General features: G+C 37.1%; 1 protein-coding gene across 1 annotated transcript in view; it reads left to right on the forward strand.

Moving 5' to 3' along the window:
• CNTN5 (contactin 5) overlaps positions 1–25329 on the forward strand; it is a 557068-nt gene that overhangs the window by 442145 nt on the left and 89594 nt on the right. The window contains exon 16 of the mRNA XM_075547810.1: positions 18381–18539. Coding sequence (XP_075403925.1) covers positions 18381–18539 — 159 coding nt within the window. The remainder of the gene's footprint in view (positions 1–18380; positions 18540–25329) is intronic.

The raw sequence follows: 25329 nt of genomic DNA on the forward strand, positions 1-25329 counted from the left end.
TTTCTAGGCATTAAGATCAGTCAGCTGACTTAGAATTTCCCTAGTTTCCTGATTGCTGCATTTTCCTCATTTAAACAAGTACTCTCACTTTGCACTTCTGTTTTGAGAAAAATTGTAATCAACTGGGTTTTATCACTTACAGATTTTTGAGTCATAAAGTGTAAGGTAATCCCAATTCACTCTGTATTTTATCCCTTTTTCTTTATGTACTCAACCTAATATAAAAAATTACACTATCATTTCATATTTGTGTGAATTTGTTGAGATAAGGTTATAGTTTGTAATGTTTATGTTTTAACATCGATTTCATTAATGATTCAGTTAGCACCTACTACATATTTGGACAATATTAGAATATGAGGCAAGATTGTGAGAGATGAGATAAAGGGTAAATGCTTTTGAAAGCCATGAGGAGTTTGATTTTTATCTGGAAGGTTATGGAGATCCATCAGAGGATGAGAACAGTAAAGGGATATGATCAAATAAGCACTGTGATAGTCTGGGTACCTTAGAGAAACAAACCTACAGCAACTCATATGTATAACAGGGAGTTTTATATAAAGGGGTAAGTGCACATCAAGAAAACATCCCAAACCAGTGAAGCCCAAGCCCACAAGTCCAACATTAACTCATAAGCCCATATGTCCAACACCAATCCACAAAGTCCTCCTCCATCTCACAAAACAGATGCAATGATGCTGACTGCAGGAGGAAAGCCAAGTCAGTGAATGTGTAACAACTCAGCACTAGCAGGGGTCTCCACATGGCTGCGCCAGCACCCGGGGTTGTATTGGAGTAGGTTCATGTGGCTTCTCCTTGGGGACGTCTTGCAGGAAGTGAGCCTTGACAACTAAAGCAGGGAACTTGCTAAGCCAGCTGCACCCTGGTCCAACCATAGAAAGCAAGAGACCTAAGAACTAGAAAGGCAAGGCTCACCGAGCCATTTATCCCTCTGCCTTTCAATTAACCCCACATGAATTTCAGTACTAATGCTGGATTAAAAAGTTAATAGAGGGAGAACAAAAATTCTGGCAAAACCAATAGGGTTTCCAGTTATTTTTGGTGTGCCAGAATATTATTAGTGAAGTCTTTCATTCTCAAAATTGCTCTGGTTTAGATAGCACATTATCTGATCACCTTAGAAATAAATAATCATGTGTTTTATGTGCAGTTTATCCCTGAGTTAAAAACAATTCTTAAATTGAATTTATAGGTAAGTCAGAGCAGCTTGCCTATGATTCTCTTTTAGTTTGACTCGAGTCTCGAACAAAAAAGGCTCTTAGCCTTTTTCATGATTTGGGTGTAACAAGTGTAGGTGATTTTGATGAAGAATTTGTTGTGGGTCATAACTTGGTTCAACGATTTCAAAGAGATGGAAATTTTTATATAATATTAATGAGCAAATATACGTTGTCCATAAACTGGATGCCCATACCCTAGTTTTTCACTGTAATCAGAATTTAAGAAGAGTACTTGATGGGAACTTTACCTTTAAAGTAAGGGAAATAAAAACCAAGTAAGCAAATAGATGTGGCTCCTGATTCAGGAGATAAATATTGGTATTGATAAGTAGAGTTGAGCACCATCAGCATCCTAACTTTAGGTGGAAATGAGATCACAGAGATAGTATTTAAATAGTAAAGGTCTCCGGTAAAGCAGTGGTTAAATACTCGGCTGCTAACCAAGAAGACAGTGGTCTGACCAAATCCACCAGCGATCAGTGGTGGAAAGATGTGGCTGTCTGCTTCCATACAGGTGACAGCTCCGTGGACCATATGATGTAGCTCTGCTCCATCCTATAGCGTTCTAGGAGTCACAATGCACTCAATGGCAAGGCGTTTCCTTTGGGAAGCGTAAGTGAAGGCTGAAAAAAGAAGGCTCAAAGTGGAACTTTGGGAAATGCTAATGTTGAAGACAAAGAGGACTCTGCAAAGGAGACTAGGAAGTCCCTGCTAGAGAGATTGTTACCAGGAAGAAACAAGCTTTTCAAGAAGGAAAAGGGAACAAAGGCAAATGCAGGTAAAATAAGAACCAATTTATACCAGAGGAGCAAGCAACTTGGAAGTAAATGATGACTTTGGAAAGGACAGGTTCAGTGGAGTAACGGACATAATGAACAGACGTGCACAAAAGTTGTGCAAAAGCAAACATTTGAAAGACAATATTGTACGTAAGTATATGTACCCTCTCCAGTCAGACACCTGTATTCACAGGTGCATAAGTTCTTAGTGATTCTTTGACTTGAGGCAGATGGCTTTGTGTTAACTGCTCTCCCCCGTCGTTCATGAATTTCAGAGTTTATCGTGAGACCTACAAGAAGCACAACATATATGGTTGCCATTGCACTGAGGCCACATTACCTGTTATGGACCTTTATCCTCAACAGGAAGGACTATTTCTTTTTACAATATAGGGCAAGGAATGATGTTATGTATAGATGAATGAATGCCACATTTATTTTCCTAATTTATTTTCCTAACCAACCACAAGCTTCTTTAAGAATAATAAAAACAGCTGACATCTATTAAGCACTCTTGGTTACCAAAATATTATACAAAGGCTCCACACTTAATTTTATCTATCTGGCAGATCATATATCAGTCATAGAGGAAAGATCCTATTTTAAATTAGAATTTGAAGCCAAGGAAACTAAAGTTCACAAGGTTTAAGAACTTCCAGAATGTCATGCTACTAAGTGAAAGAATGTGGGAGCATTGACTGACTGGCTTCAAAGTCAGCCTTTTTAAGTGCTTTACAGTCATCGATGACAATTACAAGATATTTCGCAATGCTTTTCATCATTGCACCCCTAAGCCAGCTTGGTTCCTGAAACATAAGCCCTAATAAATATTAATGCATATTTTGGAAAGAAGAAATAAAGGAGGGAATGGACTGGGTTATAAGAAGCCAGCGTGTGGGATGACAAGCTTTGCCTGAGAGAAGATCATTTTTTTCAAGAGATGATACATGGTTGACACCATAAGAGAAGCAGTCATTTGTGAAGTTGAGAAGAGAAAGAAAAGAAACTCTACATCAGCTTCCAAAGACAGCACGTTTGTGACTTGCATCTACCTCTCTGAGTTGGTTTCACATTCTCTAATGTTCAAAGTACCCCATCTTCAACCACAACACTAAGAAACTCATAATGTTACTTATTGATCATACACCTTTTTCTCTTATTACCTTGGCCTAAATGGCTATTGGCATTAATAACAAGCCAGAACTCCTTCTGACCTTCATGTTTCTCGAACCATATGAAACACAAACTTCTCATTACTATTTTCTCACATTTTGTGGGGACTTTTATATCCAGAGAGGTTGGATTTCAGAAGGGAATCATTGAGAGGGAAAATGCCACGAGGGATATTAAGCACTGATAACCAATAGACCGCATTCTGCATGCTCTCTTGTTTTCCTCTCATTTCAAATTTCTTCTCATCACCCTAATTATTCAACAAGGTCAAGAGTTCCAATTGGTTTGAAAGTGTCTAATCTTCAGTCCAATTTGCTGTTACTGGTCTTTGTTTGAAATATATTTGTTCCTGGTAACTATGATCAAATTAGCCACCCAAACCAAGCCCATTGCCATAGAGTCAACAATGAGCTAGACCATAACTGCCCCCTGTAGGGGGCCGAGGCTTGAGCCTTCCCACAGACTGTCAGCTCTGTCTCCCCTGGAGTAACTGGTGCGTTTGAGCTACCAACCTTGTCCTCAGAAGCTGATTACATTCCCATTGTGGTACTCGAGCTCCTGAAATTCTACCAAGGGACACACACACAAAAAAAAAGGAAAGGAAAAGAAATCAAACTGTCTTTATGTTTAATGTTAGGAAGTGTATTTCTAAACTCACTAATAGTGCTTAGGGAAAACATTGGAAGCTGGTTTTATCTGTTCGTTCGTGTGTTTGAGCTGGTTGGCAAAATCAGCCTACTTGCTCATTTTTCATCTATGTTTGATAAACACAGCCCAAGCCAACCGCCAGTGTCGTAGAAAACCTGGTGCTTTGGTTTTCTTGAGTGTATTCTGTTTCCTGTGACTGTCACCTAGATTGTACGAGTAGTCACATGTTTGTATGAGAAAAGCACAGTCTTATGGGCATGTCCACTGCACAGCCCTTTTGTGATGATGCACGTGTGGTCTTCACGGACCCCGCACCAAGGAGAAGCTCCGCCGAAGTTCATCCACTGGCATGCTGCAACTCCAAGACCACATACAGTAGGTACGTTCATTTCAATCTTCGTTCTAAAGTCTTGTTTTATTTCAATCTATCTTTCAAAGTACTCAACACTTAATATCTTCTGATTTGGGAGACTACCATGCATAATGTAGTCCAGACTATGAATGATTCTTCACCGAACAACACAAAACCCATGGAGACCGAACACAAGAAAGGCTCAAAATGCTTGAAAGAAAGAAACTTGTGCAACATCTTACTGCAGGTCGGATTTTGTCCTCCCAGTAACACCTGGCAAAGGTAATGTCTCTGTTTCACTAAGAACTCCTTAATTTGGAATTACAGAGACAATTAACCATCTAATGAGTTAGAGCAACGGAGGTGAACGTGTAAGGAAAAAAACTGCACACCAGATGATGTCTATTACTGTCCTCAAAGTAGAATAACTGATATGCTTTGGGGGAAAAACTTTCTAATATAAATCTTCTTTTATCATGTTTTAAAACTAAAATTTACAAACATCGTCGCTTAGTATGTATGGAAAAATCTAATTTGATACTTACATACAAAAATGGAAAGGTGATTCGCCCCCTGACCCTATATAATGGAAAGAGTATGTCAGTGCTTTTACATTGGAAAATTAGAACCTCACACCAGTTAGATTTGATCTAATCTCCTGCTGAGAATTATGGTTTATACCCCAGATATGCTGAATCAGATTCTACATTTTAACAAGATTCCTACAGCTATAGGAATCACCTGGGAATCTTGTTAAAATGGAGACTCTGCTTCAGTACATCTGGGGTAGAAATACAAAAATTCATCACTGGTCAGACTGGTTTGAATTTATCTGAAATCCTGAAGAAATTATTTGAAACATTGTTAAGGTGCCTAAAATATGAGCTAATGGGAAAATAGTTTCTCGTTTAGAAACACAGTTAAAATGAGATAGAAAATGACCTCTATAAGACTCAAGCAGAGCAGACATTGACAAGATGAAATATAAAAGGGACAAATATCAAGTTATATATTGGAATGAGATATTACAAGTGCATAATGTGAAGGTGTAAGAAAACCTAGTGGAGAAAAGTTCTCTATTAGGGCTGTGTTTAAAATTAATCATCAAATAATAAAAACTCTCAGTATTGGACCTACTTCATAGCCGGTGTTCAGTGAATATTAGTTGAATCTTCAAAGTCTAATTTTATTAGACTTAAAAGTCTAATTAAAAAAAACATTTTTTTTAAATTCCTGTTATAGGAATTTATTTACTCAACAAAACAAGGAAAGCATTATAAAAATAGTGTATTCTGGGATTTGATCAAACATTGGCACTAGCTGAATAGCCACGGGCAAATCAATTTGCCTCCTTTGACCTTGGTCTCCTTGTAAGTAAAATGGGAGTAATAATATTAATTTCCCAGGAATAAGGGGATTTAAAAGTATTTCAATTGAAATAATAATTTACAAGTTAACATCAAAGACAGTTGATAAACCTTCCATTCCAAAAGTGAAAAGAGGACAATCATAAAAATTTTGTAAACACTAAACAACAACAATGAAGGAAATGAAAATAACATAAAATGAAATGAACCCAAAGAGAAAATGACATGGACCAAAGAAATCATCAAAGCCATAAAAGTACACAGAAAAACAACTGAAATATATGCATACCTGTCAATATTTGCACAGACTGTAAATTGATCAGATGTACCAGTCAAGAAGAAGAGAGTAGCAGAATGGACAAGAAAATAGAGCTCATCAATATGATGTCTGCAATAGACACACTTTAGACACAAAGACAAAAAATAAACCAAAACTCAAGGAACAATATGGTGCTTTCTTTAAAAATTACAAAGAGGTCTAAATACCATATGATCTAGCGATCTCACTAAAAATACCTCCTAGAGAATAGGAGTGGAACAAACAGATAGACATAGTCCTGTGGTCACCGCAGCACTGCGCACACTAGCAGTAAGGTGGACTTTAAATAGCCATTCAGGGCTGAATGGATATGGAGACTGTGGAACATACCTACAAGAGAGTACTGTACTGTGTCAAAGAACAATGATGACTATGTGGCACACCTTATAACATGGGTGATCCCAGAGGACAGAATGCTGAATGAAGTTAGTCAGTCATTGAAGGCCAACGATGATGCGAAAAGACTTATTATAAGTCAAGGAAATGTTTTCATGTAAAATTATGAAGAGTAAAAAGAGGTAAGTCATTATCTAGAAAGTATTCACATGCCAACTTTGATAAGAGGGGAAATCAGTATACAGCAAAAGGGAGGTTGGCAAAATGACCAAGACAAAGACAGATACTGGGCGGAGCATGGCAGTTGAAAATAGCACAGGTACATCTTGAATCTTGCCTTTGAGAGTCCTGCACTATACACATTGTCGTAACCGTAGAATGATAACCTACTAGAGGATGCGTAGACACACATGCAGAACAAAGGGGGGGCAAAGAATGGAACTGCATCTGGGAATATGTGTTGGACTGAGAAGCTATTTCTACATAAATATTTCCATGTGCTGCAAATATATTCTTGAGTCTAGTAAAGCACATGAATGGGGAGACAAAATTATGAACATTTCTTAGCCATAATCAAATGACTTGAGAGAATGAATCACTGGACCGAGGAGCTCAGGACCACAGGCGTGGGGGACATCAAAGTTAATTGGTGAAACACCGTTGACAAAGACAATGTTCTGCACCCTCCTTTGGTGGATAAGTGCAGCTGCTTGTTTCTCACCTGCTACACAAAGGAGATAGAAGGAAACCCGAGAAATATGGAAACAATCAGTCAAACGACTAACGAATTACCTGAGCCTTAAACTCCATGATGGAGACCAGAAGAACCAAATGGTGCCCTATCCATGACTCGGAGAAGGAAAACTTTCGGTGTAGGAGAAAAATGTGGAACAAAACTCAAAATAATGAAAAGACCAGGCTTTCTGGCCTGACCGACTGATTGAAACCCTGAGATTATTCACTCTTTGGGCCTACAACTGAATTTACCCCCTTGGTTCAATTTTCCAACCAAAGAATAGGCGGGTCTATGAAATGAATGAAAACACTATGGAGGTACACACCCTTCAGAGCAACAAACCATTCACTTGGCCATTTGCAGCCCAATGCCTAGGTCAGAGCACCACTAGCACTCCTGCGCGTCATGAATCAGTCATTCACAATTGAAAGGGAACTATTTCTCCAAGCACAGCATTCAGAAGACAGGTCGAGTTAGGGGGGAAGAAGGAACAAAAGAGTTAAACATGAAGGAATTTGGATAAGCGGTGTTACATTGTGGGCATTGCAATCAATGTTGCAAAGCAAAATGTGCATGAGTTGTGGTATGAATATGAATTGCTCTGTAAGCTTCCACTCAATTCACAATACAATTTGATGGTACACTTTTAAAGTTATTAAGAGCATTTATTCCACCTCTTCTTCCTTACAGTCAACTATATGTTGATTGGCTTGGCATTACTGTGCTCTCTGTTAATATGCTGTCATTATGATAAATTGTGAAATATCATCAGGTGCTTCTCACTATCTTCAATTGTCTGAGCCAATGGAATCTGGAATCAATTTCCTGAAGTAGGTAACTTAGAGTAGCATGTATTTTATATACAGATGTAATGAGATAATGGTTCATATCTTAATACTGTATATAACAGATACCAAATATATATTCTAAAACCGAGCCAAATCATAATATTCAGAATTTTTATAACATAAATAATGACTTAATAAACGTTTGGATAAGATTAACCAAAGCTGTAGCTTCATTTGCTATTAAGCAATGTAAAAATTAAAAATAGAGTGCAAATATTCGTTCTAAACATCCCCAAGGGCACAGATGGACTTGAAAGTAATTGTGAAAGAGATTAGACACATAAAATATTTAGATTTTAAAAACTGAAACCAAATAGTATGAGTAATTCTTCAAGTTCTTCTGAAATGTGTATTAGAATTTACACTATTCTAGGTCAAAAGTATAAAATCTCAAGCAAAATAATTTTTCCCCAACAATGTAAATGAATCAACTAGGCCAAAGTATCAACATTTCTAATTTGTCAGCATTCTGATTTAGTTAATTTAGATATTCATTAATCACAGAAAGCTATGGTCTAAAGCAATCCTCTGTGAATTACATGTTTTGTTCTGGAGGTTATTGGTTCACATAATTCTTTCTTTCATACCAACTCAAAAAATATTAGTAAACTTCATTTGAAATACCTAGTCATGGTAGCAAAGACATTTTATTACCTGATCTGTATCAGTAAATCAAAGCTCACATATTTTCTTCACAGCCTCAGCTCATAGAATGTTAAATCAGGCTAATAAGCAGCATCGATCATATCACACTGAACAAGGTAGTCTGTATTTCAGACATTCTCCCTGTAATGCATCTATCATATAGAATATATGTTACAAATTAGCCAGCCTCCTGCACGGCTCTATCTAAATACTTTTGTAAGAGCCCACTGCCTCCATTTCTCCAAATGACTTAGATGGTGGCCTTGGCTTTGTACCAGATGCACTGTCGTCTTGTGACAGCACCTCTGTTAGTCTGGGTAGACTTGAGATACAAATTCATAGACACTCATTTGTGTATAAGAAAGAGCTTTATATACAAGAGCAATTGAATATTGGGAAAACATCCCAGTCCAGTCCTTATCAAGTTCATAAAATTAGCCCCTATTAGCCCATATGCCCAATACCAATCTGTAAATTCCTCTTGAGGCTCACAAAACACATGCAACGAGGCTAAATGCATGAAGATCACAGGTCAGTGGGTGGAAAGTCTTGTGAATCCAATGGCAATGGAAGCATCTCAGTGCTGGCAGGAGTCTCCATGTGGCTCCTTCAGCTCCAGGCTTCTAGGGTAGCTCCATGTGTCTTCTCCACAGGAATGTCTTTCAGGGAGGAAGCATGTGTCCCACCTCCAGTGAGCTGTTTATCTCCTTAGCAGCTCCAAATGAGGCCATCAAGCTGCAACCTGATTGACAGGCTAAGCTCCACCCCTTCATACTTAATACTCTCAAATTGGCAACAGATTATATAACTATCACAGCACCCATCTTTCAATCTGTACTGAACTTTAGTGGAACATCCCATAATGGCAAATGTCTCCCTATAGTGGTGTGTGTGTGTGTGTGTGTTTCTTTACTGTGTCATTAGAAGTAATACTTGCAATTGCAAATTCAGTTAATGGTATTATTGTGATAATGGGATATCTATAAATGATTCCTAAATGAACAGTGAAATTGGACAAGTTTAAAAGTCCATACAGCCATCCATTATTTCTTTTAGAATTTGCATTTTTGAATTATAATGAGTCATGTGCAAGAGATTCAATATTGGATTTATAGAAAGCTTTTCAGAAACATGGTGCCTTGCACATTTTAGCACCCCATATGGTATTCTCGTACAGAATTTCTTTAACTCGTCTGTTCTTAGAATGTGTGTAATACTAGCTTAATAAATTAATTTTAGGTTAGCATCTGAGCTGCTGAGGTTTAAAGACAATTTGAATTTGTAAAATTGTCATACTGAGTTGTGCATTAGAGCCTCAAATATCTATTTACCATTTCAATAAGATCTCCTTCGATGGATGGACAATATTACTTTTATATTAGAATGTATAAAGTGTATACAACTTCAACTCATGTAAAGCTATATTAAATATTTGTACCTCCTCACCTCCTGGAATTCTTGGTTAATCTATCCTTCATTTGAAGTGTATGATAATTGACAGGAAAGTGTTTGTATGTTTTCTTTAAAAGAAAAGAAACAATTGAAGTCTCTCTATAGTGTACAACTGTAACAGATATACATACAAATAAATGGAACGTGACTTCCCACCTTAGTTGTATGTTTTGGGTAAAAGGCGTTTTTAGACATAATGAGAGGGGCAATTAAAGGCTTCATTTAAAAAGGACAGAAGTCATTTTAGTTCACAACTCAGAAGCCAATCGCATGGCCATATCCTACCCGAAGACCGAGTGCAATATGCTAATGGAACCAAATGCTCACAAATTATACTTATCAGGACAAATATTGCTAAATTCCAATTCTATGAGCCTGTCATGAGAACGAGGTGATTATATTTTTTTAGTGCACACTGCAAGTGGATATATCATCAGACCATAAATAAGACTGCAAGAAACCACAAAGAATCCCCGAGACTCCCTCTGTCCTGAAAAGCACACCATTATGGGTTAAGTATCAGTGCTACAACAACAAAAATATTGGAAAAGTGATTGACTGAATCATCACAATCTGCCTTCTCTAACAAAACCTTTTGCCAAGAAAAAGATGCATATTTTTATAAGGATTTAAAGAGGATTTTCCCACAACTTTTCTATAGACTCTGCGGACTGCCCTCATGCTTTTTCTCTGTGGTTTTCTTTTTTTTTTTTTCACCTTTTTTTTCCTCTGTGGTTTTCAATGGCTTCTTTCTTCCAATTTTTCTTATATGTTGTACAGTGATTCCCAGCATACTTAGAATAAAACCCAAACCTCTTACCATGGGTAGGAGGGTAACTAATTAACAGCACTTAGCAAAGATGGAAAAGCAACTTAATTCAGAAAGTTGTTACATTTAGTGTTTATGCCTTCTTTCAGAATAATAGTACTGCTTCATAAACCAGTATCACTTTATCACACATTCAACCACCATTCTTTTTTTTTTAAACATTTTATTAGGGGCTCATACAACTCTTATCACAATCCCTACATATACATACATCAATTGTATAAAGCACATCTGTACATTCTTTGCCCTAATCATTTTCTTTTTTTTCTCCTCTTTTCTTTTTTTTATATTTTATTAGGGGCTCATACAACTCTTATCACAATCCCTACATATACATACATCAATTGTATAAAGCACATCTGCACATTCCCTGCCCCAATCATTCTCAAAGCATTTGCTCTGGTCCTCTTTTTTTTTTTTTTCCCTCCCTCCCCGCTCCCCCCTCCCTCTTCAACCACCATTCTTAATCACTGTTTGTGACTCTGGCTGTCAAGCGATCTAGTTGTTTCGCGATTTGCAGGCAACCCTTGTTCTCTAGGCTGAAAAGTATGTATGTAGCAGGGCATCAACCCCTCACCTTTTCCCATTCCAGTTGTACTTCTAGAACACCCACGTTTCACAAACGCCACTCTCTGACCTTTGCTCTGTTGCCTATAACTGAAGTGGGAAGAATTCATTTGCAGCCTTGAATAACACACTGCGGACCAAGCACTTTGTGAGCATTAGGGACATAATCATAATAAAATGATGAGCACGATTTCAACACTCTTGTACATAAAAATTAAAAGTGATTTCAGCTGTCAAAGTGTATGGTAATAGGAACACATAGTAAATAGAGTTATTTAGCTAGTGAAGGCAGTCAAATGAATTTCCTCCAAGGAAGTGTGCTTACGGAGATTCAGATTTGAAGCCAGAATAGGAGTTGAAACAACAGAGAGGAGGACCAGGTTTTATAGATGATAGATAAATATAAATAAAGAATGATAAGAAGAAATAACTAAATGTTGAGCTCCACTAATTTAATTTTAAAACTTGATAGCTTAAAACAAAAACGTATTAGAGCTTTTAATTTCTCATCATCGATCTTCACTGCAAAGGGTTGGTGATTTTCATGGAATTGAAAACAGAAGGAAAAGATCAATTCAGTTAAGTTGGCAAACAGTAAACAGATATAAAGCCTCTAGAGTCACGAGGAGGGTAATAATGATATGAGGTATTTGAAGATAAGATGAAGAAGGCACGGTGACATGCTATAAAATTGAAAAGAAAAGGGATTATTTGAAGTTTGACATATCTTTCCCATATGTCAAGAGAATGTCAAAAGACATTGTATTGTATAACATGGAATATACAATCAGTAAGGTCTTCCCTCCTAAACCAAGGTTTACCACAATTCTCCATAGTTCTATTGTCGGGTGAAAATCTCAGCAGCTAGTTATGAATATGCATATATAATATATGTGTAAAATACACAGAAAATCTAGTCACATGAGTTAACGATGGTCTTTTCTATTGGATCTACCCAAAGTCTCGTGTGCTTGATCAATTTATAAAATTAAACTCTATGAATAAAATGTTAATGTTCGTGGGGCCTGGGGCCTGTATTACTGGGTTTATTTGTCTGCATGAGCACCATCTAGCGGACAGTAGCGATAGCTCCCCTTTGCGTAGGAGACCACAGTTAGGGGTTTCTCCCATGATTGACTGTCACACCTGCTTTCCTTTCACTGCACGGCAACCCTCCGTGGTTTTGAAACAGGTCTCTACTCCCAAGCACTATCTACAGACTGCAAAGGACACTAATGTAGGGTACCTCGACACATTTCAATTCAAGGACTTTTTACTCTGTGTGGATTTAAAGGAACGACCTATTTAGTGAGTTGAATCCAATGAGTTTAATAGTCCACTTAAAATACCTATGTGAGAAAAATAGAAGGGAGAACCCTCAAACAAATTTTTAAAAAGTAAACTGAGTAGATTTATAACATAAAAAATGATGATAGGTATATTTCTTGACTCGATTGGTCTCAGCATTGGCCAGGCAGCATGGCCTTCTCTAGGGGATGGAAAGGCAGGAATAGTGCTCAGCAGTGTGAGCCCAGGTGTTGCTAAAAAAGGTCCCTAAGGATTATTCTCCAGGAGGGTTGGGCAATAAAGTGACCAGGACGCTCTAGGCTGTCACTTCCAGTGCTGGTCAGCAAGGAGAACAGGCAACACTCTTACAAGGGATCAGTGCACTTGTTTGTTGAGACTTCCTGTGAACCGGAAACGTCTTTCAAGTAGATGTCCAGATTAAAGCCGACTGGTTTCCGTTCTTATTATGTCCAGAGCAGGAAAATCATTTGGGCGCTCTCTCTTTTTGTTCCGCCAGGAGAGGGAATTTTCCTGTGTCAAGAGCTGCTTCTGCATCGGAAAATATGATCATGCTGAAATAGATGACCCCAATTAACTCAAAAATTTCAAGACTTGGCGCAATCTTGCTTTATATCTCCAGCATCACAGGAGCAGCTTTAGATAAGACAAAGCAATATACATATATTTTTATTCCCTTTTTCAGTTTTGAAAGTGAATGGCTTCTCAAGAGAAGCAAACTTGAACATGAGCTCAGAGTCATGTGTAGGGCTGAAGCCCCAAGTTAAGGGGCCCGTAACTTGGCATGGATTAAATCCATGAGAACTTGCTTTCAGCTCAGGGTCATTGGTGTTTGTCTTTTATTCGTCAGTCCTAGCTATCAAGAAATAAACAGAATATGTCTCATTTTATAAATCAGCAATTTTTAAATGAAATATTTAATGTAGTCATCTTACAAAATAGCAACGTCCCTGAGGAAGTGTGTGGTGTTGCCAGTGGAGGCTGGTAGGGAAGTGTCACTTCCCATCTGATAGTGAGTCATTCCACCTAAGTACACAATTTCATGAGTGGCATCTGTATCAGATTCAGACTCTAGCCCCTGTCACACATTTGTCATCATCAAGACATTGACTCTTATGAATCTGTTTTCAAACAGGCTGGTGAGAATTAACTTTAAAGCCTTTTAGGAGAACTGTTAATGCTTGATATATATATATATAATATTTATACATATATTTTATATATATCAAAAGATGTTAAGAATAGGATCATTATTAACAGGACTTTTAAAAGATTAATTGTTTTATTATAATATTCATGGAATTTAATCCTGATTTTACACAGAAAGCTCACTGAAGCCAGAATTCAGAAAGGAATGCTTAGAAAGAATTGCTTTCTCTGGAAATATATTAAATATACATTCTATTTTTATTTTTATTGCAGTTAAAAAGTGTTTTTTGATGTATTGAAGGCAAATCACACTGATTATTCAGAATATCTCTACAATAATCATAAGAATTTTTATGAGGATTATAAGATTTTTGTAAAATTTATAAGGATTTAGAATAATTATCTCTCCAAAAGCTTTAATATTCTGATTCTATGATAATTATGAACCTTATTATCATATCAGAGAAAAGATTTATTTTCTTAATTCATGGAGTGAGGCTGTCATTTTTATTGGTCTTCCCTTTAAACTTTCCAAAAAAAACCTATGAACTAAAATGTGTAGCACATATTTATGTTAAATGAAAATGATGTGTTTTAAAACTATTTTTGAATGTTATTTAATATTATAAACTCAAAACATAACTCTTTATGTCCCTCTTTCTTCCCTTCCTCCATTCTTTCTATTCTGTCTTCTTCCTTTATCTCTTTGCAACAAATACTCATTGAGGCCCTGACAGCTGCCAGGAGTCTTGAGTGAGAGAAAAGCCTGGCATTCTGCTTCTGAAAACCAGCCATTGACCGCCCTCTGGAGCACACAGTTGTATTCTGACACACCAGGGGTCGCCATGAGTTGAAATCTACTTAACAGTATCTAATGTAATAGATGCCAAATACCATAGATGGTCCTTTGACAGTTGGAAATAACAGAAAAACAATAATAGGCAAAGTACCAAATGTTTGATAAAGTATAAAACATACTCAGAAAGCATTTGAACGTATTAGTATTATTTCACGGCATTTGTGTTTTATGAAGCGTATCTAGGATTGCACTGATGTCTTGCCTTTCTTGAAGGACTTTTCCTGCCAACCACCTCCAGCACAGACATCAGTGCCTTACAACTACTAGCAACTCAGTAACTGACTAGCTAAGTAGGCTATACTAGACTAGCAAATATAAGTCAATTTATAAAACCTCACCTTAAAATTATAGCTTAAAAGTAATGAGGGGATACAATCAGAATTAGAAAATCAGACATAAAAATATTTTTTAAAAGAATAAACTTTAAAATACCTGTATCCTCATTTCCAATCAATAACCACCATGTGCATTTTATTTCATTTCTTTCCTGTCTCTATCTTTAAATATTTGAAAAATTACTATTTATATAACTATATTTACATATACTTCTGCATTCTATTTTCCCACTTATATTGCACACATATGCCATGTCATTAAATAACCATGATTAATAAACAGTTTAATGCCAGCTAAAATTCAATCATAATAATTTTTAATTTAAATATTATACCATTATAAGATAATCAATTGATTACAATGTTTTTTATTATAAATAATTGCACATCCACATTAAATCTCTGTCACTGTCACTAATTATTACAAAGAACCATAGATGGGCAAATAATACGTATCAAGAAAAGTAATTGGAGATTTATTAATTAAATTACAGATTCCATTTATGCTCCAGCTAATTTCAAAAAACTAAGTCATTATTTTCCACTCCTAAAAGACATATTCCTTTCTTCTAAAGGGCAAATATAGCCATTTTTACTGAACATTAACACTCGAAAGACAAATTATTTCATTGAAGTTAAATCATTATTTTCCACAATGTCTCCCATAGGACCATATGCACAGGCATTAGATAATTACTCATTACAATAAATACTTTTATTATAATGAATGCTTTTTGAAAAGTGAATAATTAGAGTGGATGAAATGGAACTGAATAAGTAGAATATAGAAAATCCTAATCAATTTGTTGGCAGTCGTACCTGTTTAGAACCATTAGCTGTACTTGAAGTATTTTTCACAGCATCTCTCGAATCCTTCTTACAAATCCCTGTGGGATTTCTTATCTTCGAAAAAACTGAAACCATTTTGAAGTTTGTTCCAGTTAGCTATTGTTCCCCTCCACACTCAGTAGCTTAAATCATAAGCGTACTTGATCTTCTGGTTGGGTGTTTTACTGACATAGTTGGGCGATTCCGGTTTAGGATTTCCCACACAGAGACAGTCAGTTGGTGGCTGAAGCAAGGGTTATCCAATGGCGTCTTCATTTGCATGCCTGGTGCCTGGACTGGAGAGGTTGAACTAGATAAGGACCACTTGTCTCTCTCTCCAGGGCCTCCCCAAGCGGTTAGCCTGGGCTTCCTCATAGTGTCGTGACTTTAGAGTAATTCAGCTTCTACGTGGGCAACTTTTTCTATGTCGAGCATCCAGGGGAACTGTATGTGACACAAAAGTAAATAAACAAGTTAATGTTTATTATCATGTCTTAATACAGGATAGTATAATCAACATATGATAACTGACAGTACTAGTATACTATTATTATAGAAGCCATTCCATATATCTGTCCTCACAGTCTTATTAGACATTTTTTCAAACCTATTATCTTGGAAGAAAGATAAGGCCTTATACTCCCATAAAGATTTATCGTCTCAGAAACCCCAGGGGCAGTGCTACCACGTCCCGTAGGCTTGTTCTGAATTGTAATGACTCAATGGCCGAGAATTGTAGCATCTTAGTACATGTGCTGCTGAAGCGAGTACAGAATTGTAGCATCTTATAATGCACATATTATCAGTCCACTATAATTACTCTATTATTATACAATTAGTATATTCTGAAAGAGACTCCTCTACATTTCTATCCTCACAGGCTCAGTAGACATCTTCTTCAGCACCTGGATCTCATTTCTCATCCTCATTTCATCCTTGTTGCGTGACATCAAATCAGTTCCACTCAGCTACCCATTTAGGGGAGGGTAGACTTGCCCCATGGGGTTTCCAAAACTTAGCAGAAAAAAAATGGCTGCATACTTCTACCATGCAGCAGCTGGTATGTTTGAACCATGTTGGAACCCCCAAAATTGTTGTTAGCAGCTGAGCATGAAGCCCCTGGGCTTCCAGGTTTTCTCTACCTCACATTTTGCTACTTACTTTAATAGCTTGAGCATTTATATTGGTATCCCATCAAACATAATATTTAATAATAATCCTAGGCCTTAAATAATCTTCACTCCAGATACACAAGCAAAGGATCACACTGAGCTACTTCAGAATCAGACAATTTGCAAAATTTCCCTCACTGCAGTACACCCTCTGTCTTAAGCTGCTCATGGGTCCACCTTGATTCTATGGTCATTCATCATGTTGGCATCTTTGGTAATAGACAATAACAAATTTACAAATTCTGTTGGCTGTGATTCTCGTGGTTAGCAGTTCAAAACCACTAGCAGCTCCTCAGGAGAAAGACTGGGCTTTCTACTCCTGTGAACAAAAATGAAACAGCCTTGCGATGTGAAAGAATGGAAGCTCAATAAGAAAACTTGTAAGCAACGGTGCATCTATTTTAAATGTCATCGCAAAGGTCTATTTTACGGATCCGACAGCACAGATTTGCTTCTCCTCAGATCAGATTCTGACGTGTTTGAGGTTGATAGCCCACTTGTACCAAAGTTTGAGCATGATTATTCTATACAATCCTTTCGTGATTAAAAGGGAGATAATTTCCCAGAGCCAGCACCCTCCCACCCCTACCACAATTAAATTACTAAAAATAAATGAATTATACTCTTTGAGGAGCCCTGGTGGCTAAGTGGTTACAGATTGGGCTGTGATCCCCAAGTTCAGTAGTTCAAAACCACCAGTGACTCTGCTGAAGAAAGACGAGACTTTCTATTCCTGCAAACAGTTACAGCCTTGGGAATCACAAGGGGCGTTCTCCCCTCTCCTGGAGGGTTGCTGTGAGTGAGTACGGACGCGATGGCAGTGAGTTTGGGGTTTGGGGTTGTGTTGAACTCCCTACAGAACTTCACCCAGGATTCACTGCTGCGACATTCCCGTCCTGCTCTGCATCATTGTTCTTTCAGGGACTTTCCTATCATCCCTGTTAGAATCTGTGCTATGTCATGGGCTATATCACAGTGTTTGTATATTGTAAGTACTCTGAACATGAAATAGAGCCCCGTACACCTATGGCTTTGTAGCAAGGATGCGATTTTGTTGTTCTTATTCCTAATAGTTGTATCAAACATCTGGTGCTGCCTCTGTACACTTCAATTGATTTAACAGCTATAGTTGATATTGATATTCATATCCTTTGTCTTCTAATTATTTTTCTCTTCCTAGAAAATATGATACTAATTGGTAGTTAGCTCCAAGCACAAGTTGTTAGTGGGTAAATCAAATCTATAATTAATTTATTCCCAGAAATCATGGAGACCAACTTGCATCACAAGACTTTTGGCTGTCAATTTTAATCACTAAATATGTATTTCATTAGAATTACACAGTTTAATTGAATCCTTATTGGAAATCCTTATTGGAAACTTCTCATGGCTTGTCATAATGGTTTTTACATAACTGTATCCATTGACTTTTGCCTATAGGTCCCCCAGGCCCTCCCGGAATAGTGATTGTGGAGGAAATCACGGAAAGCACCGCCACGCTGTCCTGGAGTCCAGCTGCCGACAACCATAGCCCGGTGTCCTCCTACAACCTGCAGGCTCGCAGCCCCTTCTCCCTGGGCTGGCAAACAGTCAAAACAGGTGAGAGGCTCTAAAACAACCTCAAAAACACCCCGGGATGCTTCCTAAATCATGAGCTATTTTCGCGGATGATCACAAAAGAATCTTTGGTAATTTTTCTAAACCAAAAATAGTGTCTAAAACCATAAGGCACTGTCCGTTTGTTTGAAATAACTTTAGGCTCTTATCCAGCGCACTAACGAGATACTGTGCAGTCAAGTCCAACTGTCTCGGAGTACAAGTGTAGCCCAAACAGTCTTCAACAGTGATTTTCTCAGAAGGAGACTGCCAGACTTTTCTGTCAAGGCATTGGTGACTGAGCTTGTATTACCATCGCTGAGTCCCCACCTGAGCCGAGCATGCTAACCATTTGTATCCCTGCCCAAGGGACTCATCGATAGGGCAACGATAGTGCATGCTGTTCCAGTGGACCTACCCCATTTCTCTAAATAACAACATCATTCACAAGCACAGTACACATTTCAATCCAAGATAATAACAGTGGCCTAATCTTATTAAATAAACCAGACACTTTACTTGGATGTCACTATCTTTTATACACAATGTTGTGGTTTGGTTTTAGTGTACAATGCTTTGACTATCTATCTCGTAGTTTCAAGTAATCAGGAATAGAAACAATTCCATCAGCTCAGAAAGAATGACTTATAAAAACCACGGTTTCATAACCACATAACACTTTTATATTGAAAAAAGAATCTAGCATGAAGTTGTGTTATTTAAAAGAACGCTGTATTTTAATGTCAGTGTCTGTGAGTTTTGCATTTTGCTGCATTACTTTAAGCATGATCTTCTTTCCCAGTGTTTTTATTCCTTTTTTCTTTTTATTTTCAATGTTCTAACTGAAAGTCACCATCTTTCCAAACGGAACTGTCCTGCAGGAACTGGGAAAATTCTGGTCACTTGATAGTTGTTAAATGCTAATTTAACATATTGGAATCCAAATTGTGTATAAGAAGTTTATAGCATGTAATCCTCAGAAGCAATTGTCTGTACTGAGAGAGATTTTTACTTTGGTTTCTTCCCCATCTCAAATTGTAATTGACTTATCTGCTTGAAAATGAAATATGTTCATAATATATGTAAGTGAAGTAACCAGAAAACTCAATTAATAAGAATGTGTGGAAGTGGAGTGGTCCTTTGAGTAAAAGAACAGAACTCTATTTTCTATGGAATAGTTTAAAATTTGAGAGGAAGGAAATGCATTCATCTATATGTAAAATATAAGTGGATTTTTCTCAAATATTTAACTTAGCTACACTGACTTACAGAGCTCAGTTTAATGATAAATATAGTGTGCTATATATTTGTACATATTTATTTTATTATATATATATATATATATAATTGTCAGTGCTGGTTCAATTATTGTTCTGTGATACATCTATTTGTCCCAGAAAATGGGGGCAGTGGGACCCCTGGATTCAGTAGAAAATTCAGGAAAGGATTCAGATGTAACATAAATGAGTAGATTTATTAAAGATTTATTAACTTCCACCTAGTACACCATCTTATTCCACATGTGAAAGCCCAGACATTTTTCTCAACAGCTAAGAAATGGAATTGCCTTCAGATTTGGCTTATAGACTCATAAAACCAAATGTCCTGGTTCCTGACAAGCATTCTGCCTGCCCTTGCCACATAACCCTACACTGCACTACATGTGCAACTTTACTTGTGGACATACTGCAACATGTGAAGCGACTTCAAAGAGTTCATGAATGAAATGATAAAAGCCATCATTTTACATGAACTTTCAAAATCTCATACATATGATTCTTTATTCATTCCATGTCCACAATCTGGTTCTTAAAATATAATATGATGGTCAAGCACACTTACAATTTCCTAGTTAGACATATATACTCATTCCTCATCTGCTTTCACTTTTTAGGATTCATTTGTTGTTCTTTGTGTGTGTGTGTGTGTGTGTGTGTGTGTGTGTGTGTGTGTAAGGAAGCTTCAAAAGTTCATGGACTCGGAATTAAAAGATAATAGCGTTTTTATTATCATTTAGTTCCATTTATCCATACCCCTTCTGTGTATGTATGTGCATATGTGTACGTATGTGTGTGTGGTTGCTATTGTGATGTCCTATTGGGTCAGCTCCAACTCATGGAAACCCTGTGTACAATAAAACAGAACACTACCTGATCCTTGCCGTCCTCACAAGCATTACTCCACTTGAGCCCCTTGTCATAGCCTCTGTGTCAGTCCATCCGATTGACAGTTTCTTGCTTTTCATTGATTCTCCACTTCACCAAGAATGATGTCACTCTCAGAGACCGATCCGTCCTGATAACAGGTCCAGAGACTAAGTGCAGACTTCAAAGGAGCATTCTGGCTGCACTCCTTCCAAAACAGATTTATTCATTCTTCCTGTACTCCATGGCCTACTCACCACCATAATTCAAAAACATCAGTTCTTCTGAAGTCTTCCAAATTCATTGCCCAGATTTTGAATTCATTATTAGTCAAGCAATTGAAAATACCACGGTATTGTCACGAGGATGTTGGGCACACACCTTCCACCTTGTGGCAGTTAGATTGTATGTCAAGTTCAATAAGAAAGTGTAGGGATAGCATCCAACATGGCGATCAGGTCATGATCTGAAGGTGCCTCATTGGACATGTTGCCTTCTTATAATGAAGAAAATGGGAATTTCCCGCCCTCTCTCTGTTCTTCACCTCCCTACTTGCGCACAGTTTGCCTACCTTTAGGGGAAGTCTCGATTGGGCTGCCCAATCCTGAGAATTGTCTGTACTCTACCATATTTCTATCGATTTTGGATCCAGGGCTCTCTGCATCTACCAGCCTGTGATCTCTCTGCTTCCCACTTCAACTGTCAGCATTGTTGCTCTGCAGTTACAGGAGTCTGAAGAGGGTCCTAGCTTGCATTGGACTTAAGCATTTAGGTTGGGCGGCGGAGCCATCTAGCTCTAAGATCATTGCTCGATATAAAGCTCTTTCTTACAGATGTCATTGGTTGTGTTTCCCCGCACAACACCCAGCCTTACATGGACCTTGAACTAGCATATTTGCTTGATATCACTTTAAAGAGTTCTTTTGCAGAAGATTTGCGCTATGCTGAACATCATTTGATTTAGTTAGTGTTGCTTCCATGGGTGTTAGTTGTGGCTTCAAATAAAGTGAAACCCTCGTCAACTTCAATCTTGTCTCCATTTATCCTGATGGTGTCCTTTGGTCCAGTTAGGAGGAATTTTATTTTCCTTATGTTGAGGTAGAATGCGTACTGAACACTGTAGTCTTTGACCTGCTTCAGTGCGTGAAGTCCTATGCCTTTTAGAATCAACGTTATGTCATGTGCATATGGGAGGTTGCTAATGAGTCTTTCTCCGGTTCTGATGCTTCCTTCTTCATCTAATTTTCCGTCTTGGATTATTAGCTCAGCATATAAATTGAATAAATATGGTAGAAGGATACAATGCTGACACACACCTTTCCTAATTTTAAGCCATAAAATACTCATGTATTCTATTCAAGTAACTGCCTCTTGTCTATGTACAGATTCCACATGAATGCAAGTAAATGTTCTGAATTCCCATTCTTTGTAATGGTATCCATAATTAAAGATGATCCACACTGTTGAACATGTTTGCATAGTCAATAAAATATAGGTAAACATCTTTCTGGTATTCTCGGCTTTTAGTTTATAGGCCTCTGTAAGGCACCATTTACCCTTTTAAGCAGTTTTTGGCACAAGCCAAAGAAAAAATATGAAAGAGATATTGTCTATGTGGGTTGAACTAAATGTGTATGTGTGTGTTTTAGAAATCCTTACTACAGAGGCACATTCTTGTCCTTCCAGCATAAGAGGAATGATGGGTGCATCACTGTGAGTCCTTTCTGGATTCAATAAAGCAAGTATTTATAAAATATCCATTCTATTTTGATTTGGGTTCTGTTTAACTGAGCCTGCACTCAATTTGGAAGAAAAAAATTGTTTGTTTGTTTGTTTGTTTGTTTGTTTGTTTGTTTTCAGAAATAGATTTCCACAAATGCTTGGCTTTTGCCATCCTGCATAACAAGCGATCTCTCTTGATGGAAATGGCAGTGATTCTAGCAAAGCGGCCGCCCCATGGGAGAAAGGTGGGGCAGGCTGCTGCCAGCAAGATGTGGAGCCATGGCAACCTTAGGGAGCAGTTTGACTCCTTCTTGAGGGATCACTAGCAATTAGTTTACCATTAGTTTGCCTTTTCTTTGTTTTAGGACAGTGTCTTCTCACCCAAAGAGGCCACCCTGGCTCCCATTGCTTCTCGGTAGCCCCGCAACTAGCAGCTAGGCAAAGACTGCCGTTGGCAGGGCACGCTACCAAGGTCCAATCTTCACTTTTGTGTACTGTAAAATAGCTAGATTTCAGCTCCTAGACCAACCCTGCTACAATGTTCATGCTTACGAAGAAGCAAGACATGTTTCTGTAGCCATTAGTGTGCCTTCATTGTTGTGGGTCTTTTCAATGCAGCGCTCTTATTTAAGCCAAATTTACCTAAAAGTGAGTTTTAATCCAGGAAAAAGGTGGGTCTAGAGTTTAAACTATATGATAAATTTAATGTAATTTATGAACGAGTACATGAAAAAAACACATAAAATTCCTTTAGAAATCAACATGAATATAATGCACACAATAGTAAATTCCTTATTTGTAGCATTGGAAGTAGTGAATTGTTCATGGAGCTTCCAGCTGATCTTACATTGGAATTAATTTACAATTACTCCTACCTGTAAAATCAGACTCAAATCAGCTGACTGTGAATAGAAATATTTTATTTACATTTTGAATCAAATATGGCAACCATAGCAGTAGATATTTTCCCTTTGAGATCCCTGTTCTGATCAAATAAATTGCTACTTATTGGTTGTAAAACTGACTGTCTTCTATATGTTACTAAGCAGTATTAGCTGACCTCTCAGTTTTTACTGTGACTACTCAGTGACATCAAATCACCTATAATTGCAGAATTGACCAGTCATGCTTAAATAATTTATGTTTCTTAAATACAGTTTTATCAGTGGATATTTCCATTGCTTGGTTGGTTGATTGTATCTGTTGTTTAGGCAGATTTACTTAGGATATTATTGATGAAATTCTTGTATGTCTCTCTTTCACAAGGATATGCACTGCAGTGAAAATCTCTCTGAATCAGGAATCAATATTGACTCACAGTTATCAAAAGAATAACTTTATAGAAGATAAAACTTAAATCATACCTATAAGACTTGTAAAAAGACTTTGGTATAAATTCTACATTATCTTTATATCAATAATATCCCATTTCAAATCACAGTTATAATTTATAGAATGTATTTATACCCTATTTATTTCATATTACGTGATAAAGTATCCGGGATTGCTTGAGATGACTGACCTACCTTCAACTCAGTTTTCCAATTACTCAATAACCTTTGTAAGTAATATAAACCATTAAAAGTAATGACGAATTTTGAATTTCAAAATCTTCACTGTTTTCCTTTTAAAAGATAGGCTATGATTAGGAATTGTAGCATGAATATAGCAAATAAAGTACTTTGTGTTGTATATTTATTTTCTTTTTGACATAAAACATGAAATAATTACATCAAAATTCGAACATAAATTGATTTTGTCAATGTTGGACAAACCTTGACATTTGAAATTCCTTTCACTCATTCAACAAACATCTTCCTGTTAATGTTGTGGGCACTTGAGATCTGTCAGTGAGCAAGAAAAAACACAATAACAAACTTCCCTTCTGAAGACTATATCCTTAGGAAAACAATCAACAGAGAAAATAATAATGAGTGAATTATATAATGATTTAGAAGTTAATGAATGTTACATAGAAAGAAAGATAATAGCAGAGTAAGGACTAGTAAGGGAAAGGGGAGATCCTATAAAATAAAATAATAAAGTACATGAAAGAAGAAAAGGTAAATACATACAGACTTCTTGTCTGCCAATAGCAAGATATCCTTATTGTGCTGTTTGGGTAAAATATATTGGAGCTACTTTGTAATCATTTTTTTCCTCTTAAAATCTTCACATTCAATCTGTCCATTATTCCTGTGGACCCTACTTTGTAAATATTTTCAAATTTTGATTTTTCATCCACTTCAGTTTCTTCCCTCTGAGGTACTATTATCTCTCTTAACTGAAATAGCTTCTTAACTCGTTTATGAGACACTCAACTTGCCCCACCCACACTCTATTTTCAGGAGAGCTTAGATGATTATATTGTCACATAAAATAGAGATTAAGTATTGGGTTTAAAACAAGAGGTCATCAGTGCCATGGGAAAAATTATGGTTGTAAAATAATGAAAATCAAAGCCTTGTAAGATTGGGTTCAGGAGAAAATTGGGAGAAATGTAAGATAGACTGTATATCAAGGAGTTTTGCTGCAAAACTGTGCCGAACACTCAACATCTCTTGGTGTCTGTAATGCTGTAATTTGCTTATGAATGGTAATGGCCTGGGAAACAAAGAAAGATGACCCAGAATTTGGGGCCACAACTCTTGGTAGATTGGAATTGTCACTCGCTAAAGGTAATATATTTTAGGAGAAGTTGGAAAATTAAACATCAAGAGCTTTATCCACATAAAAATGTTTAACAGCCCATTTACAAAAAATATAGACATGACCGGTCTATAGAGAGTTTTTCAATCCATAACACTGGATAATGCCATCATATAAGAAAATGGGAAAGACTTGGTTGAATTGGGAAATAAAAATGCAACCAGCAAAGGAGACAAATTAAGCAAAGTCAGGCATCAGGGATCCAGAGAGAAAGAAGG

The sequence above is a fragment of the Tenrec ecaudatus genome, chromosome 4 (assembly GCF_050624435.1).
Source record: "Tenrec ecaudatus isolate mTenEca1 chromosome 4, mTenEca1.hap1, whole genome shotgun sequence".
Classification (NCBI taxonomy): domain Eukaryota; kingdom Metazoa; phylum Chordata; class Mammalia; order Afrosoricida; family Tenrecidae; genus Tenrec; species Tenrec ecaudatus.